At 38.8% G+C, this 16798-nt stretch overlaps 1 protein-coding gene across 1 annotated transcript in view; it reads left to right on the top strand.

Moving 5' to 3' along the window:
- Positions 1-16798, top strand: part of LOC110579348 (ubiquinol-cytochrome-c reductase complex assembly factor 1) — a 92963-nt gene that overhangs the window by 12344 nt on the left and 63821 nt on the right. The window contains exons 2-4 of the mRNA XM_044918601.1: positions 381-485; positions 10834-10929; positions 12882-12989. Coding sequence (XP_044774536.1) covers positions 10843-10929; positions 12882-12989 — 195 coding nt within the window. The 5' untranslated portion in view covers positions 381-485; positions 10834-10842. The remainder of the gene's footprint in view (positions 1-380; positions 486-10833; positions 10930-12881; positions 12990-16798) is intronic.

Here is a 16798-nt window from a genome sequence, read left to right as displayed (position 1 = left end):
CTCTGCGGGAAGCCTGCTTCTCCCTCTCCCACTCCCCCTGCTTGTGTACCCTCTCTCGCTGTGTCTCTCTCTGTCAAATAAATAAAAATAAAATCTTTAAAAAAAAAAGATTTTATTTATTTGACAGAGAGAGAGCATGAGCGGAGAGAGGGGCAGAGGGAGAGGGAGAAGCAGACTCCCAGCTGAGCAGGGAGCCCGACACCGCACTTGATCCCAGGACCCTGGGATCATGACCGGAGCCGAAAGCAGACGCTTAACTGAATGAGCCACCCAGACGCCCCGGAAGTTCTCTTTTCATGTACCCTGTTCTGGCAGGATTTCTACACTTCTATACATGGAGTTGGATATAATTCTTGACAGACATTTTTTTCTTTCTCTAGAGGAACCGGATTAACATTTCCCAGTGGGTTCCAGTATGCAGCCAATTGGTACCTGTGTCTTCTACACAGGGACAGTGGGGCAGGGCTCTATCTGGTACTTCCCAGGTAAGGTTTGTTGTTTCTTTGCTTGGTATGAAAACCTTAGTGTTTATTTGCAAATGTCATATATTTATAGATTAACCAAACAAATTGTGTGATGGAAAAACCTCATGAGACCACTTCTGGGTCTCTGTGGTGCCAGCTCAGGACTGATTCCCACAGTATGGTGTCTAGGGCGTTGCTTCTAAATACCCCAGCAGTGGAACTTAGCCTAGGATACCATGCTACAGTCTGATGATTTTTATGTTGGGAATGTTTCCAGATATTCGTCTCAGAGTTAACTTCAGTTTTCTTTTTGTAGCCACATTGTGCCACTTTTATTTGGGGTAAGAAATGTTTCTTCCTTTTTTTTTTTCTTTTTCTTTTTATGAACACAAAATCCAAAGGAACAATTATTTGAGGCCTTAGTTTACCATTGACCACATGATTCATTACCTTGGACCCTCCTTGAGAGTTTTTTCTCCTGATTTTTATTAATTATACAAATAATTTAGTAATAAAGGAAATAAAAATCATCCATGACCTCAAATGTGAAAACATCTGCTGGTTTTTTTTCCAGTCCTTATGTGTGTGTGTGTGTACTAATTTTTTCCTTAGATACCTTAACAAATACCCACAGAATTTTTTTTTTCTGGTGCGTTTTCACTTATTAGAGCAGACATTATTCATGTTAGAGAGATTGCATAATTAAACTTTTTAATGGCTACGTGTTATTCTGTTTACTTAGGCTTTGTTTGATATTAAAATTATTTCCAATATTTTTTTGCCATTATAGGCTTTAATATAGTTACCATTTTCTTGATATATAGTTTTTAAAATTTTTAATTATTTATTAAAGATAAGTTACTAGGAGGGTATACCCTGGGTCAATGAGCATGAGCAGTTTCTTTCTCCATAAGGTTGTTTTAATTTATAGTGCCACCAGCAATGTATATATAACTAGTCTTTCACTATTAACTCCTCTGAATTAGGTGTTTTAAAAAAAATTAACTGGGTAGAAAATGTTACCTTGTTTTGCTTTGTTTTTTGTTTTTTTTAAAGATTTTACTTCTTTGACAGAGACACAGAGAGAGAGGGAACACAAACAGGGGGAGTGGGAGAGGGAGAAGCAGGCTTCCCACAGAGCAGGGAGCCCGATGTGGGGCTTGATCCCAGGACCCTGGGACCATGACTTGAGCCGAAGGCAGATACTTAACAACTGAGCCACCCAGGCACCCGCCCCCCCCCCCCCCACCTTGTTTTGCTTTGTATTTCTCTGTTTATCTGTCAGGGCTAAACATTTTTCTATGTTTATCAGTTATATTCCAGTTTGTAAAAATCATAAGCTTGTATCATTTCTCCATTTATCTATGGGAATTTATTTTTCTTACTAATTTATACGAATTCCTTCTGTAGCCACTAACTTCTTTTTCATATTTGATGCAATTAAAAATATTTTTGATATAAAATTGTGTTACATAATTTATGTAAATATACTATACCAAAATGATTTAAAATAGTGTAATTCCCTCTAAGTAGTATGTAAGCATTGCCCTTCTTTTTTTTTTTTTTAAGATTTTATTTATTTATTTGAGAGAGAGCAAAAGTGAGAGAGATCACAGAGGGAGAGGGAGAAGCAGACTCCCCACCGAGCAGAGAGCCAGATGTGGGACTCGATCCCAGGACCCCGGGATCATGACCTGAGCTGAAGGCAGACGCTTAACCGACTGAGTCCCCCAGGCGCCTCAAGCCGTGCCCTTCTGAGGACGTTTTGTTTGTGCCTGTACTTCCTGGGCTTCTCACTCACCCTGGCCCAGAGTAGGCACTAAATATATGTTGAATGAGTAAAGAATATGTCTGTACAGAGGAGGCATTCTACTTTGTGTAGTCATGCAGCTATTTCTTTTCAGAGTTGGGGTATGTTCTATGCATTTATGCATTGGAAACTTTTAATGGAATTTATCATAGAGTTCTAAGTCATTTGTTTTTGTGCATACATAGGTGGTGGAGGGGGAAGCTCATTATGTGACTCTCAGACTTGTGCCTCGTTCTGTGAATCAGTAAACATTTCTTGAGTACCTAATATGTACCAGGTACCGTATTAGGTTCTGGGACAGCATTAAAGCAGATCATCCATGTAAATAACTTAGAGTGGCTTATCTCATGCTGACAAGATGTAATTTTAGCCAATGTAAATAAACTGGATATTTTGTCGTATTGACAAAATGTGCCTCATTGACACATTTTCCCACTTTGAGGACCCCTGGTTGGAACTCTGGTTTTCCTCAGGTACATGTCTGACAGGGAGACAGATTTAGCTCAGAATGGAGAAGAACTTTGTGTTAATTAGAATTGTGGGGTCATGGAATGTGTGGCCTGCATTTTTTTTTTTTTTAAGATTTTATTTATTCATTTGAGACACAGAGAGAGAGAGAGCATGAGCAGGGAGAGAGGGAGAGGGAGAAGCAGGCTCCCCGCTGTGCCAGGAGCCCGACGTGGGGCTTGATCCCAGGACCCTGGAATCATGACCTGAGCCGAAGGCAGACGCTTAATCATCTGAGCCACCCAGGCGCCCCTGCATTTTGACATAGTAAATTTCCTGTTACTGGAAGTATTCAGGCAATGATTGGAAGACTATATGTTAAGGGCATGATATAAAAGAATTCTTCATTGGTTGAGTGATAGTATCAGATGACCTCCAAGGTAATGTCCAATGCTATAATCCTGTTACCATTTTCAAAAAGTCTACTTTAAAAACATTTTTTTTAGGAACGCCTGGGTGGCTCAGTAGGTTAAGAGTCTGCCTTTGGCTTAGGTCGTGATCCTGGGGTCCTGGGATCGAGCCCCGTGTCGGGCTCCCTGCTGAGCAGGGAGCCTGCTTCTTTGTCTCCCTCTGCCTCTGCCCCCCACTATGTTCTCACTCATTCTGCTCTCTCTCAAATAAATAAATAAATAAATCTTAAAAAAAAAAAACGAAACAGGGCGCCTGGGTGGCTCAGTCGGTTAAGCGTCTGCCTTTGGCTCAGGTCATGATCCCAGAGTCCTGGGATCGAGCCCCACGTCGGGCTCCCTGCTCAGCGGGGAGCCTGCTTCTCCCTTGCCTGCTGCTGCCCCTGCTTGTGCTCTCTCCCTCTCTCCCACTCTCTCTGTGTCAAATAAATAAAAATCTTAAAAAAACCCCCAAACAATAAAAACTTTTAAATTTTGAAATAAATTACACTTACAGAAAAATTGTAAAAATAGTAGGGTTCCTGTATACCTTTTGCCCAGTTTTCTCTAATGCTAATATGTTCTATAGCCATAGTGCAATTATTGAAACTAGGAAATTAACACTGATATAATACTATTAACTAATCTATGTAACTTAGTCCAATTTTACCAGTCTTTTTTCCACTAATGTCCTTTTTTTGGTTCTTCAATTTGAGTTTGTTTAATATTTTCTTATAATTAGGTTATGCAGTTTTGGCTAAAGTGATTTTCCCTTCTCAGTGCATAATTACAGGGGATATATGATGGCAATATGTATTGTTACTGGTGATGTTAACTTTGATTACTTGATTATTAAATTGGTGTCTGTCAGGTTTCCCTACTATAAACTTACTATTTTCCCCTTTGTAATTAATAAGTACCTTGTGAGAAGATACTTAGAATCTATGCAGATATCCTGTTTCTCAGCATACTTCTGCTCACTACTTTTAATACCCACCAGTGGTTCTTTTTTTAAGATATATAATATTAATTAATTAATTATTTTAAAAGTAGGGGCGCCTGGGTGGCTCAGTTGTTAGCACCCCTACTTTTAAAATAATAAATAAATAAATAAATAAATAAAAGTTGTATTAATAAAAGTATTAATAAATAAATAAAAGTTGTAGTTAGAAAAAACACATAGCATTAAATTTACTATGTTAACCATTTTTAAGTATATAGTTTAGTAGTGTAAAGTATATTCACATTGTTTTTATTTTTATTTTTTTAAAAGGTTTTATTTATTTATTTGACAGAGAGAGACACAGAGAGAGAGGGAACACAAGCAGGGGGAGTGGGAGAGGGAGAAGCAGGCTTCCTGCTGGAGCGGGGAGCCTGATGCTGGGCTCAATCCCAGGAACCTGGGACCAAGACCCGAGCCAAAGACAGGTGCTTAACGATTGAGCCACCCAGGCACCCCGTATATTCACATTGTTGTACAATAGATCTCTAGAACTTTTTAATCTTGCTAAAATGAAATTCTATACCCATTAAACACTAATTCACCCCACCCCACCTCTGGCAACCACATTTCTACTTTCTGTTTCTATGATTTAGACTATTTTGGATACTACATATGAGTGGAATCATATAGTATTTGTCCCTTTGTGACTTATGTTGCTTAGCATAATGTCCTTAAGGTTCATCCATCCTTTTTTAAGGCTGTGTAATTTTCCATTATATGTATATACCACATTTGCTTTATCCATTTTTTTTTTTTTAAAGATTTTATTTATTTGAGAGAGAGAGAATGAGAGAGAGAGAACACACGAGAGGGGATAGGGTCAGAGGGCAAAGCAGACTCCCTGCCGAGCAGGGAGCCCGACGCGGGACTCGATCCCAGGACTCCAGGATCATGACCTGAGCCGAAGGCAGTCGCTTAACCAACTGAGCCACCCAGGCGCCCTGCTTTATCCATTTTGATGGACATTTGGGTTGCTTCCACATCTTGGCTATTGTGAATAATGCTGCAGTGATATAGTGTGCAAATATCTCTTCAAGGTCTTGCTTTAAATTCTTTTGGATGTATACCCAGAAGTGAGACTACTGCATTATGTGGTAATTCTATTGATGGTTCTTGACTGCAATAATCATTACTGTGGTGTTTGTATAATGATGATTTTCTATTTCCATCATGACTATTATATTTATGCTTGGAATTCTACTGTAAGGAAGAGTTGTTACTTCTCCATTTATTTATTCAATTATTTATATCAGTATGAACTCATGGATATTTATTTCCCTCTATGAGTTGTAATTCATCTTGCATATTATTAATTTTGTTGATCAAATTGTCCCAGGTTTGGCTCTTAGGAACTCCTTCAAGTTCCTTTCTACATGCTTTCATCATTTTTGAACATTCTTTGTTTCCTAGCACCACAAGATGTTTCAAGTTCATGTTGTATTTTCTTTCCTTTAGCCCTAGATTCAGCAATTTCTTTAAGGAGCCCTGGTTCCTTTAACTGAAGAATGGTATTTCGTGTGTTTAGAAATTAACATATTTGTGTTCAGTGTGCAGACCATATGTCATTGACCTCTACTTAAGTTTTTGAAAGCAGCTTGATATAGGGGAAAGAAGATAGCTCTGAATATATGTTTAATCTCTCAATGAACTTTTCTTCTTTGGGCCTTAGTGTCCTCATTTCTTTTTTTTTTTTTTAAGATTTTATTTATTTATTTGACAGAGAGAGACACAGCGAGAGAGGGAACACAAGCAGGGGGAGTGGGAGAGGGAGGAGCAGGGAGCCCGATGCGGGGCTCGATCCCAGGACTCTGGGATCACGACCTGAGCCGAAGGCAGACGCTTAATGACTGAGCCACCCAGGCGCCCCTAGTGTCCTCATTTCTAAAATGGGAGAAAATAGTATCAACTTTGTAGAGTTGTTGTGAGATAATTTAAGTAAAATGTCAAGCATATAGGTGCGGAGTATATAGGAGATCTTCAGTAAATGGTAATTGCTGTTTTTTTTGCTGTCTGTATGTTCATGCTACTTGGGTAAGTTTTATCCTCACTGTATAAATTGAAACTTAAAAAAAAAAATTGTCCTAAAACTACCTCAAGTTGCAAGCTTTCCCTGGGTCTTAGTTTCCTCATCTGTGAAATGAAAAGGTTGGACTTAGAGCTATGAGATTTTTTCCAGCTCAACTGTTGTTATTCTGAGTTACTCTTTAGTTCTTCATTTGCTTTTTCTCCAAGCTCAACAGCCTTAATTCATTTTAACCTTTCCACTAGGACCTTTTATTCATCTCTTTGATCATTCCTGTGGTTCTTTTCTGGACCTTCTCCAGATTATCCTTCTATTTTTTTTTTTTTTTTAAAGATTTTATTTATTTATTTGAGAGAGAGAGAATGAGAGAGAGAGAACACATGAGAGGGGATAGGGTCAGAGGACGAAGCAGACTCCCCGCCGAGCAGGGAGCCCGATGCGGGACTCGATCCAGGGACTCCAGGATCATGACCCGAGCCGAAGGCAGTCGCCCAACCAACTGAGCCACTCAGGCGCCCCAAGATTATCCTTCTATTTAAACAAACAAACAAACACAACAACAACAACAACAACAAAAACCATTGGAAAAAAATCCACCTAAGTTTTATTGAGTGCTGACTCCATGCCCAGAATGATATTGAGCAATGGATGGAAGATAAAAGAAGTATAAGATAGACTGTGCCCTGGGAGAGCTTATAGTTTTGCTAAAAGGATCAGTTAGGTACACTGTGATATTCCCGAATTGCTGAAGTCCTTCCTTCCTTCCTTCCTTTTCTTCCTTTTTTCTTTTTTCCTTTCTCTTCCCTTCCCCAGCCCGCCCCTCCCTTCCCTTCCTCCCTCTTTCTTTCTTTCAGATCAGGGAGGTCTCTTTACTTTCAGAACCTTTCTGAAAGCAAAAGAAAAAAATAAGGGTCAAATCTTATATTTATTTTAATGAGGGGCTGCCTGCAAAAGAGCTTATCATTGGAGTTGTCTGGAATAGGTCTTTGCATTTATGTAATGCCTTATAGCTTGCTTATCTTTTTCATGTACACTGTTTTATTTGGTTCTCAAAACAAATTTGTGACAAGCAGAGCTGGTTGTTCTGCTTCTGTGCTTTTCTCTTCTATTCTACTGTGCTTCCTCCACTTTGACTTCTTACCTTCTCTATTCTGCCCACTTCTTAAGGCTTTTTTGTGAAGTCTTTTTGGATGACTATGTAATTCTTTTCCCCTCCAAATTTCTATAGTTTACACTGTTTATTACACACCTTTAAGCATTTTTGTACATTGTATTGAAGTATAATAAAAATATAGATAAGGCATAAATTGTAAGTGTACAGGTCAATGAATCATTACAAAGTGAACTAACCAGCACCCAGATCAAGAAATAGAACCCAGGAAGCTCCTTGAGCCCCCAGTCACTACCCATAGCCAAGGTTAACCGCAGTCTTCACTTTGAATATCATAAAATAGTTTTGCCTTTTAAACATACAGTATGTGCTCTGTATGTACAGTATGTCTGCTTCATCAGTATTGCTCTGTGTAGTAATAGGTTATTCATTCTTACTGTTGTGTAGCATTTTATTATATAAATATACCATGACTCATTTACATATCTATTGATGGGATTTATATTGTTTCCAATTTGAGCTGTTAATAATAGTGCTGCTATGAACATTCTTTTTTTTTTTTTTTGCTATGAACATTCTTAAAAATGGTTTTTGGTAAACATATGTACACTTTTCTGTTGGTGTATATACTTAGAAGTGGAATTGCTGAGTTTTATAGAATGTGCATACATTCAGCTTATGTAGATACCGCCGAGTAATTTTCCGAAGTGATTGTACCATTTTACACTCCCACCAGCAATGTATGAGAGTTCTGGTTGCTCTGCCTCTTCGCTAACACTTCTGTGTATGTGTGTGTGTGTGGGGGGGTACATGATCTTTAACCATTTTATTTATTTTTATTTTTTTAAGATTTATTTATGAGCGAGCGAGCGAGAGAGAGCATAAACAAGGGGAGGGGGCAGAGGGAGAAGGAGAGAGAGAATCTCCAGCAGACTCCCACTGAATGCCGAGCCCCGATGTGGGGCTTGATCCCATGACTCTGAGATCATGACGTGAGCTGATCAAGAGTTGGATGTTTAACTGACTGAGCCACCCAGGCGCCCCTTTAACCATTTTAAAATGTGATATTTGGTTCCGTTTCTTGTGTAGTGAGTCTTCTTTCTGTTCTCTGTAAGACTATGAGCTGCTTGAGGATAGGATTGTTTGTATCCTAAAACCTCACGCAAAGGCTTGCATATTGTGGGCGTTTAATAAAGTTTGGGTGAATGAAGCATGTATACATGGCGTGTATGTAATTAAAGACAGAAGGAAATAATAAGAAATAGCCATAGAAGTGGTTGGGTTTGTTCATTCAACAAATATTTGAGTGTTTCTCATATCTAACACACTGTATTTGATTCTGGTAATATGCCTGGTTTCTACCCTCATGGTTCTTTTTGGTAGTGGTGATAGAAAATAAGCAAGTTTCAAAAATATATAATTGTATATTATAATGAGTACTATGAATGAAATGAACAGGCCACTGCTGTGATAGAGAATAATGAGATGATAAGAAACTGTCTTAGATAAAATGGCCAGAGAAGGCCTCTTTGAAAAAGTGACATTTGAGTATTGCAGGGTATTTTTTTTTCTTTTACAAAAAGTTGTTTATTGGTATCTTTTCATTTTAAAGAAAGGAAAAATTGATGTCTTTAAAGGTCAAGGGAATCTTTTTTTGGAGGCAAGAACAACAAATAGTAAATGTGTATATTTATAGACATGTGTAGGTATGGGGAAACTAGGTGGTGTTCTTGGTACTATATACCTAGTTACTTCAGTATTTCAAATAGTGTTAAATGTTAACTCATGAATAATGGTAGGACAGAAATATAGCAGTTGGTGAGACAATCACACAGGAATCCATTGGTTACTCCTGGAGCTATGGGAGAAGAGAAGGATCATGTAATCTAGTAAAAGAGAATTTGTGCCAAAGCACAGCTAGTTGAAATTGTTGCCGGTTGTTCTTTGAACCTGTTTGAGTGCTTTGTGTTCTAGATAAACCATTATATTGATGTATGTAATGTAATGGGAGGTGTTCTGTGTTTAGTCTGTTTTACAAAGCCTCCTTAATACCTATGAATTAAAGTGTAAGTGTCCTTGGGACTGACAAGGAAAATCCTAACTAATTCTTTAATATCCTTATTTGGAAAGAAAAGTACATGGTAACTCTAAATTAGAAATTCTGTTTTTCCCTCATTAGGATTAAAGAAAAAAATCATTTTCATTTCATGTTTTCCCTCTCTTCTTGGAATAAACCAGAATTGAAGGGGTAACCCTCCTTCTGCTCCCTCACCCCTTTTTAGTAAAGGTAATAGAACATTACTGAGAATTTGGAGACTATTCCTAAATTCATCCATAATTCTACTACCTTAACAAAATAACTCTTTAATTTCTGTATGTTTCTAGAGATGCCCATATGCATTCATGTTTTTACCTATAGTTTTATACATTTAAGTGTTTTCATGTTGCCAGGAATAATGAGCTTTAATGTAAACTATGGACTTTGGGTGATAATGATGTGTCAGGGTAGGTTCATCTATTGTAAGAAATGTCCTGTTCTGCTGGGGAGTGTTGATACTGGAGGATGTGAGTGTATGAAGAAGGGGTTTATGGGAGTTCTCTGTACTTCCTGCTCAGCATTGCTGTGAACATAAAATGGTTTTAAAAAATAAAGTGTATTAAAAAAATCTCAATGACTATCTGATTTTCCATTGAGTGACTTTACTGTAATTTAATTAACCATCTTATTGGACTCCCTTCCCCCCCTCCCCAGTTTTCACTCTTGTGAATAATGCTACAGTGAGGCTCTCTTACATGAAATTTTTTCCCTTGGGAATTTATTTTCAAAACTATGTTTATTGGTCTTGATTTTAATACCAACCTAATAGTGTTATGGTGAGTACTAAAGAAGGCAATATATGTAAGGCACTTAGCATAGTACCTGGCACATGAAAATTGTAAATAATGGCTGTTTTATTACCAAAGTGCATTCAAGTGCAATAGGAACATAAAAGGAAGGCAATTCTGATCTGAACAACAATGATGTTGGTGATTATGGTGAGGATGGAAGCTTCTATTTATTGAGTATTTTGTGAAAGGTACTTTACATGTGTTATCTTCTTCAATCCTCCCTACAACTGAGGTTCGGTAAGTTGCTCATGGCCACCCAGCTTATATGTGGCAGAAGCAGGCTTTAAACTTAAAATTGACTGTTAAGAGTCTTTTTTTTCCTCCCTTATACCACACTGCTGCCAATGTTTAGGTAGGTCTTTATTGCAATTCTAGTTCTTAGAGTTGACTCAGATTTATTTAGTTCCAGGTTTCCAGGACCGAATCCTTTTATTTATTCAGGTATCCAACAGATGTTTATTGAGTACCTGCTGCATACCAGACACAATTTTAGGTGCCCATCTTGGATTCTTTTAGTGATCAGATCACCAGGAACTAGGTTAAGCAAAGGTGGAAAGATGCTATAGTCTTTACTTTGAAGCAGCTCTACTCAAAAGTAATGCTCTCTGTTGCTTACATCTGTTTTTTTTTAATCCCCCAGTGGCCTCAGATGAGCCAGTCCCTAGAATGTGGTGGATCAGAACAGATTCCTGGGATAGATGTTCAGTGGGGGAGGAAGTATCACACCACAAATAAGGTGAGAATTATTAGTGTTTTCTACATTATAGACTGCTTTCACACAGGTGTTCTTATTTGAACCTCAGCGAAATTGTTCGCTGGATGAAGCAAGGAATTTTTTTTTTTTTAAAGATTTTATTTATTTATTCGAGAGAGAGAGAAAGAGAGAGAACACATGAGAGAGGATAGGGTCAGAGGGCGAAGCAGACTCCCTGCCGAGCAGGGAGCCCGATGCGATGCGGGACTCGATCCAGGGACTCCAGGATCATGACCTGAGCCAAACGCAGTCGCTTAACCAACTGAGCCATCCAGGCGCCCCGAAGCAAGGAATTTTATTGAATGCAGAAGGTGAGGCTCATGGAAGTGAAGTGACTTGCCCGAGGTCACAAGGATAGGAATTGTTTGTATCCCTTTTTTTTTTTTTTAGATTTTATTTATTTATTTATTTGACAGAGAGAGACCCAGCGAGAGAGACCCAGCGAGAGAGGGGACACAAGCAGGGGGAGTTGGAGAGGGAGAAGCAGGCCTCCCACGGAGCAGGGAGCCTGATGCGGGGCCCGATCCCAGGACCCTGGGATCATGACCTGAGCCGAAGGCAGACGCCTAATGACTGAGCCACCCAGGCGCCCCGAATTGTTTGTATCCTAAAACCTCAACTGAATATTTGAACCTAAAGCTTCTGATCCTGTGTCCTGTATTTCTTCTGTTGTACTGCCTTGCTTGGAAAACACTTCAGAGAAAAAAGTTGTTACGGATTTTTTATATGTTAAAAGTAATGTAAAGATTTTTATATGTTAAAACATATGTGTTTAAAGTAATTAACTTCTGGAGAATTTCTTATTGATTATATAGCCTGCCTTCATTTGGAGAGGCTTAGCATTAGAATAGGTTTTTCTTGGAGTTTATTTGCAAGTTTATGTGTTATAATAAAAAATACAAGTTTAGGAACATTTATTCAGTGCTTGCTTTGGTTGATTATGATTTTGAATGACTTTTGACTGCTTTCAGACAGGAGTTTTCTTTCCTTTTCCTGTTATGTTAAAAACACAGAGCATTCCTCTTCTCAGAATTCTTCTTTGAGAGATGCGGGTCAAGATTGCCTTTTAAAAGTACTCTTTTCCATAGAACTTTTATTCTGATAGCTCACATCTGTCATTTCCTCAACATGGGTTCATAGGCATATAGGCAGTGAGGTGGCTCTGAAATTTGAAGGATACCTATTAGAGTTCCAGATGTATTTGCACTGAGTGATAAGATGCCCAGAAAAATGAGAATTAAAAATTCTAGGTGAAAAAAAAAAATCTAAGCAATAAAAAATACCCTTAGATCTAATAAGAAACAAAAGCATTCTTTTTTTAAAAATTCTTTTGTGGGGTGCTCGATGGCGCAGTTGGTTACGCATCCGGCTCTTCGTTCTGGCTCAGGTAGTGATCCTCAGGGTGGTGAGATAGAGCCCCACGTCAGGCTCCATGCTCAGCGAGGATTTTCTCTCTGCGGGGGCACCTGGGTGGCTCAGTTGGTTAAGCGACTGACTTCAGTTCAGGTAATAATTACAGGGTTCTGGGATCGAGCCCCTTGTGGGGCTCCCTGCTCAATGGGGAGTCTGCTTCTCCCTCTCCCTCTGCCCCTCCCCCTGCTCGTGCTCTTTCTCTCCAAAAAAAAGACTTTTTCTCCCTCTGCCCCCCCAAATAAATAAATAAATCTTTTTATTTTTATTTTTATTTTAAATATTTTATTTATTTATTTATTTGACAAAGAAAGAAGCAGAGGGAGAAGCAGGCAGAGGGAGAGGGAGAAGCAGGCTCTCCGTGGAGCAGGGAACCCGATGCGGGACACAATCCCAGGACCCTGAGATCATGACCTGAGCCGAAGGCAGACGCTTAACCGACTGAGCCACCCAGGCACCCCAAATAAATCTTTTAAAAAAATTATCTTGCAACTAATTTTGTCCCCTTCTTTTTGATGAAATAGCTTTCTACTACCAAGGATTCCCCACAGCCTGTTGAGGAGAAGGTTGGTGCCTTCACGAAGATAATAGAAGCCATGGGATTTACAGGACCTTTGAAATACAGTAAATGGGTAAATTCTTTTTAAATTCTTCTCATTTTCTTTTTGGGCTTTGGGCCTTCTGCTCCTCATAGGTTTTTTGTAAAGCTTCTGCTTTGCTTTTGTGAAATTCATACATTATTTTGAGAGCTTCGAAATGTGTTGTCCCTCCCCCCGGCCCCCATTCTGAGTCAAATCTATGTAATATGTGGATCTGGAATACTTTGTTCCCTTAACCTGATTCCTGAGAAGTATCTCAGGACAAGTCAAGCCAATAAGACTGGGCTTTCCAGGCTCTTGCTACATGATAGGCCATACAAATGACTTCTAAGGAAGTAGATGGGCCAAATGTTCGGATGGGTAGCATTCTTAAGAAATATTACTCTTTGGTGAATCCATATTCATAAATGATTTTTTTTCTCTAGGTCATTATGGTGACTTTTGTTAAAATTTTACTAATAAGCATTTTTAAATTAATTAATTCTGTAATTTATTATAATTCTTACTATGGAGGGATATTTGCTAGCTATGTCATTCCTAGTCAAGTCTTGGCCTAGCACATTATTTGCTATAAATTCATGAATGTCTTCTCTGCATCAGGTGCATATTTGCCCCTGGGTTTTTATAACAATGCCTCTAACCAATTAAAGTAATAAAATATTAGCCCAGTTATCTCCTGGTGCTAGCATTTCTCTCTAACTTTATAGCAGAAGTGCCTTTTAATACTTCTCAAGGTTGCTACAATGTTGGATAAGTCTAATCAGTCATAAGTTATATGTTAATCAAAGCAAGTCAACACAAAGCAGTAGGGAGGACTTTTCTAGAAAACATCATAGCTTTGCCCCAAATGATCAAATAATGCCAGTTATACCATTTTAACAGGATGGATTCAAATTAGAATTTCAATTTTATTACAGACTTTACTTGTAGTTTCTCCTTGCAAGGTCTGGTTCTCTTCCTAACAATTCTCACTGCAGCAAGTATAGGCTTTTCCCTATAATCTCTTTTTTACATAAATTCTGGAAAGCAAGTGGTGATTCCACAAACATTTTGTTTTTAAGGGGCTTTGAAAAGTATAGAAGATAACACATATACTAGGTAATAATGATGTTCTTGAGACCCTGAGATTATGAAGTGCCTTCTTAATCATCAGCGAAATATTAGTTATATTCATTAAAGTTATCTTTTTTACATCTTAATCTTTTGGCAAATGATAATCATTGGTATATTTGGTAATGTGTTTAACAAGAATCTTTTATGAAAAAAAGATTTGTGATTATGGCATTTGGATTAAAAAACTTAAAATACGTGTTTTGTTTGAAAATTAGAAATTAATTAAAAGAAAAGGGAAGTGAGAGCAGAAAAAAAAAGGGAAAAATGTACTGTTTTATTCATTTCTTTTTTTTTTTTAAAGATTTTATTTATTTATTTGAGAGAGAGAATGAGATAGAGCATGAGAGGGGGGAGGGTCAGAGAGAGAAGCAGACTCCCTGCTGAGCAGGGAGCCCGACGTGGGACTCAATCCCGGGACTCCAGGATCATGACCTGAGCCGAAGGCAGTCGCTTAACCAACTGAGCCACCCAGGCGCCCTGTTTTATTCATTTCTTGATGGTTGAGTTCCACTTGGTTGCTACCATTGCTTTGTCTAGTCTGTTTTTTTATAATTCCAGAGGGAAAGTTGGCTACCATTTGGAGGATTACTAAATCATCAGGAAAATTTCTTCACTGTTGTAGTTTAAGTTAGCCTTTGATTTTTCTTGGTTCCTTTGTGACCTCAGCTAAGTACCTAATATTTGCATTTTATTTTATTTTATTTTATTTATTTATTTTTTTAAAAGATTTTATTTATTTATTTGACAGAGAGAGACACAGCGAGAGAGGGAACACAAGCAGGGGGAATGGGAGAGGGAGAAGCAGGCTTCCCACCGAGCAGGGAGCCCGATGCGGGGCTCGATCCCAGGACCCTGGGATCATGACCTGAGCCGAAGGCAGACGCTTAACGACTGAGCCACCCAGGTGCCCCTAATATTTGCATTTTAAAAGGCTTTGTGATGTGGCAGTGTCTACTTTCTGTAACCTTCATTTTTTAATTTGTGATATCAAAACATCAAAGTATGACATTCTAGTATAATTTGGGTGGGAAAACATAGATATAACTTTCCATTTTGAAAGATTGCAAGCCCTGGGTGCCTGGGTGGCTCAGTCGGTTAAGCTTCTGCCTTCAGCTTGGGTCATGGTCCTAGGGTCCTGGGATTGAGTCCCATGTTGGGCTCCCTGCTCAGCGGGGAGTCTGATTCTCTCCCTCTGCTGCTCTCTCGCTCTTTCAAATAAATAGATAGACAGATAGATAGATAGAAACATGGAAAGAAAGATTGCAAGCCTTTTTCAGTAAGTGTTGACTTAGTTATCTTTGACTAGACACTTGGATTGCACTGGAAAGATCTTTGAGTTTTGTGTTTCCACATGTCTTTCATTAGGGAGTAAAATATCTGCTTGACATCAGCAGTATCAACCATCTTTCCTCCATTTTTTTCTGTAACATTTTCATACGTAGTTTCATTTTTCTTCTAGATTCATATTTAGGAATTTAAATGTAGCTTTTTCTTACCTGTTTGTCCTGAAATAATCATTCTTTTCCATTATCTTTATGTGGCAATATCAGGTAAGACAAGGACGACATTTCCCAGGTTCAGTAACATGTCATAGAATAGGCAGTTTCCAGATTAGCATAAAGCCAAAAAATTATTTCTGTTCTGAAGGATACTATCAAACTGGAATGCATTCAGAAGTGGGCAGTGATGGGGCGCCTCGGTGGCTCAGTCAGTTAAGCGTCTGCCTTCAGCTCAGGTCATGATCCCAGGATCCTGGGATCGAGCCCTATGTCAGACTCCCTGCTTGGCGGGAGCCTGCTTCTCCCTGTCCTTCCCGCTTGTGCTCTCTCTCCCTGTCTCACTATCTGTCTCTCTCTCTCAAATAAATAAATAAAATCTTAAAAAAAAAAGTGGGTAGTGAGCCTTGTGAAGGCTTCAGGAACCGTGTTGGATGAAGAGTGGTTGAAGGAAATAGGTATGCTTACCCTGGAAAAGAGAGGACATGATGATTCTTCTCGGGTATTTAAAAAAATAAAAAAATAAAAAATAAAGAGACTTAATCTAACTAAAGTATTCCACTGGGCGGTGGATATTTCATGAATGTTACATGAAGCAGATTTACATTCATAAAACAAAAATCTAACAAGAACTGTCCTTCAGGGGGATAGGTAACCTCCCAAGGTCATTGGACTTGTTTCAACAGTGGCCCAGATGGTTGACTATGAATCAAGAATGCTGTAGAAGGAATTCCAGTACAGAATAGAAGGTTCAAATGACTTCAAAGCCCCTCCAACTCTCACACAGCTGTTAGGGCAAACCTTTTATTGCATTCATTTTTCATCTTGTAAGATGGCACAAGATGCATCAGTCAGTGGGAGAGCTGATTTTCATTTCTTTCTTTTTTTTTTTTTTTAAGATTTTATTTATTTATTTATTTGAGAGAGAGAGAAAGAGAGAGAAACAGCATGAGAGGGGATAGGGTCAGAGGGAGAAGCAGGCTCCCCGCTGAGCCAGGAGCCCGATGTGACTCGATTCCAGGACTCCGGGATCATGACCTGAGCCGAAGGCAGTCGCTTAACCAACTGAGCCACCCAGGCGCCCCCGATTTTCATTTCTTAAAGCTGTCTGAGGTGCTTGTGTTTTCATCAGGGACACTGATGAAGTCTTCCAGAGTTAGAATGAAATAAACATGAAGTGTTCTGAGAACCAGAACAATTTGTATTGACTGGGTGGAATTTAGTCCACCTACC

Source organism: Neomonachus schauinslandi, chromosome 10 (genome assembly GCF_002201575.2).
Source record: "Neomonachus schauinslandi chromosome 10, ASM220157v2, whole genome shotgun sequence".
Taxonomy (NCBI): Eukaryota; Metazoa; Chordata; class Mammalia; order Carnivora; family Phocidae; genus Neomonachus; species Neomonachus schauinslandi.
Note: the sequence above shows the minus strand (reverse complement) of the source record. Positions and strands in the feature narration are given on the sequence as shown.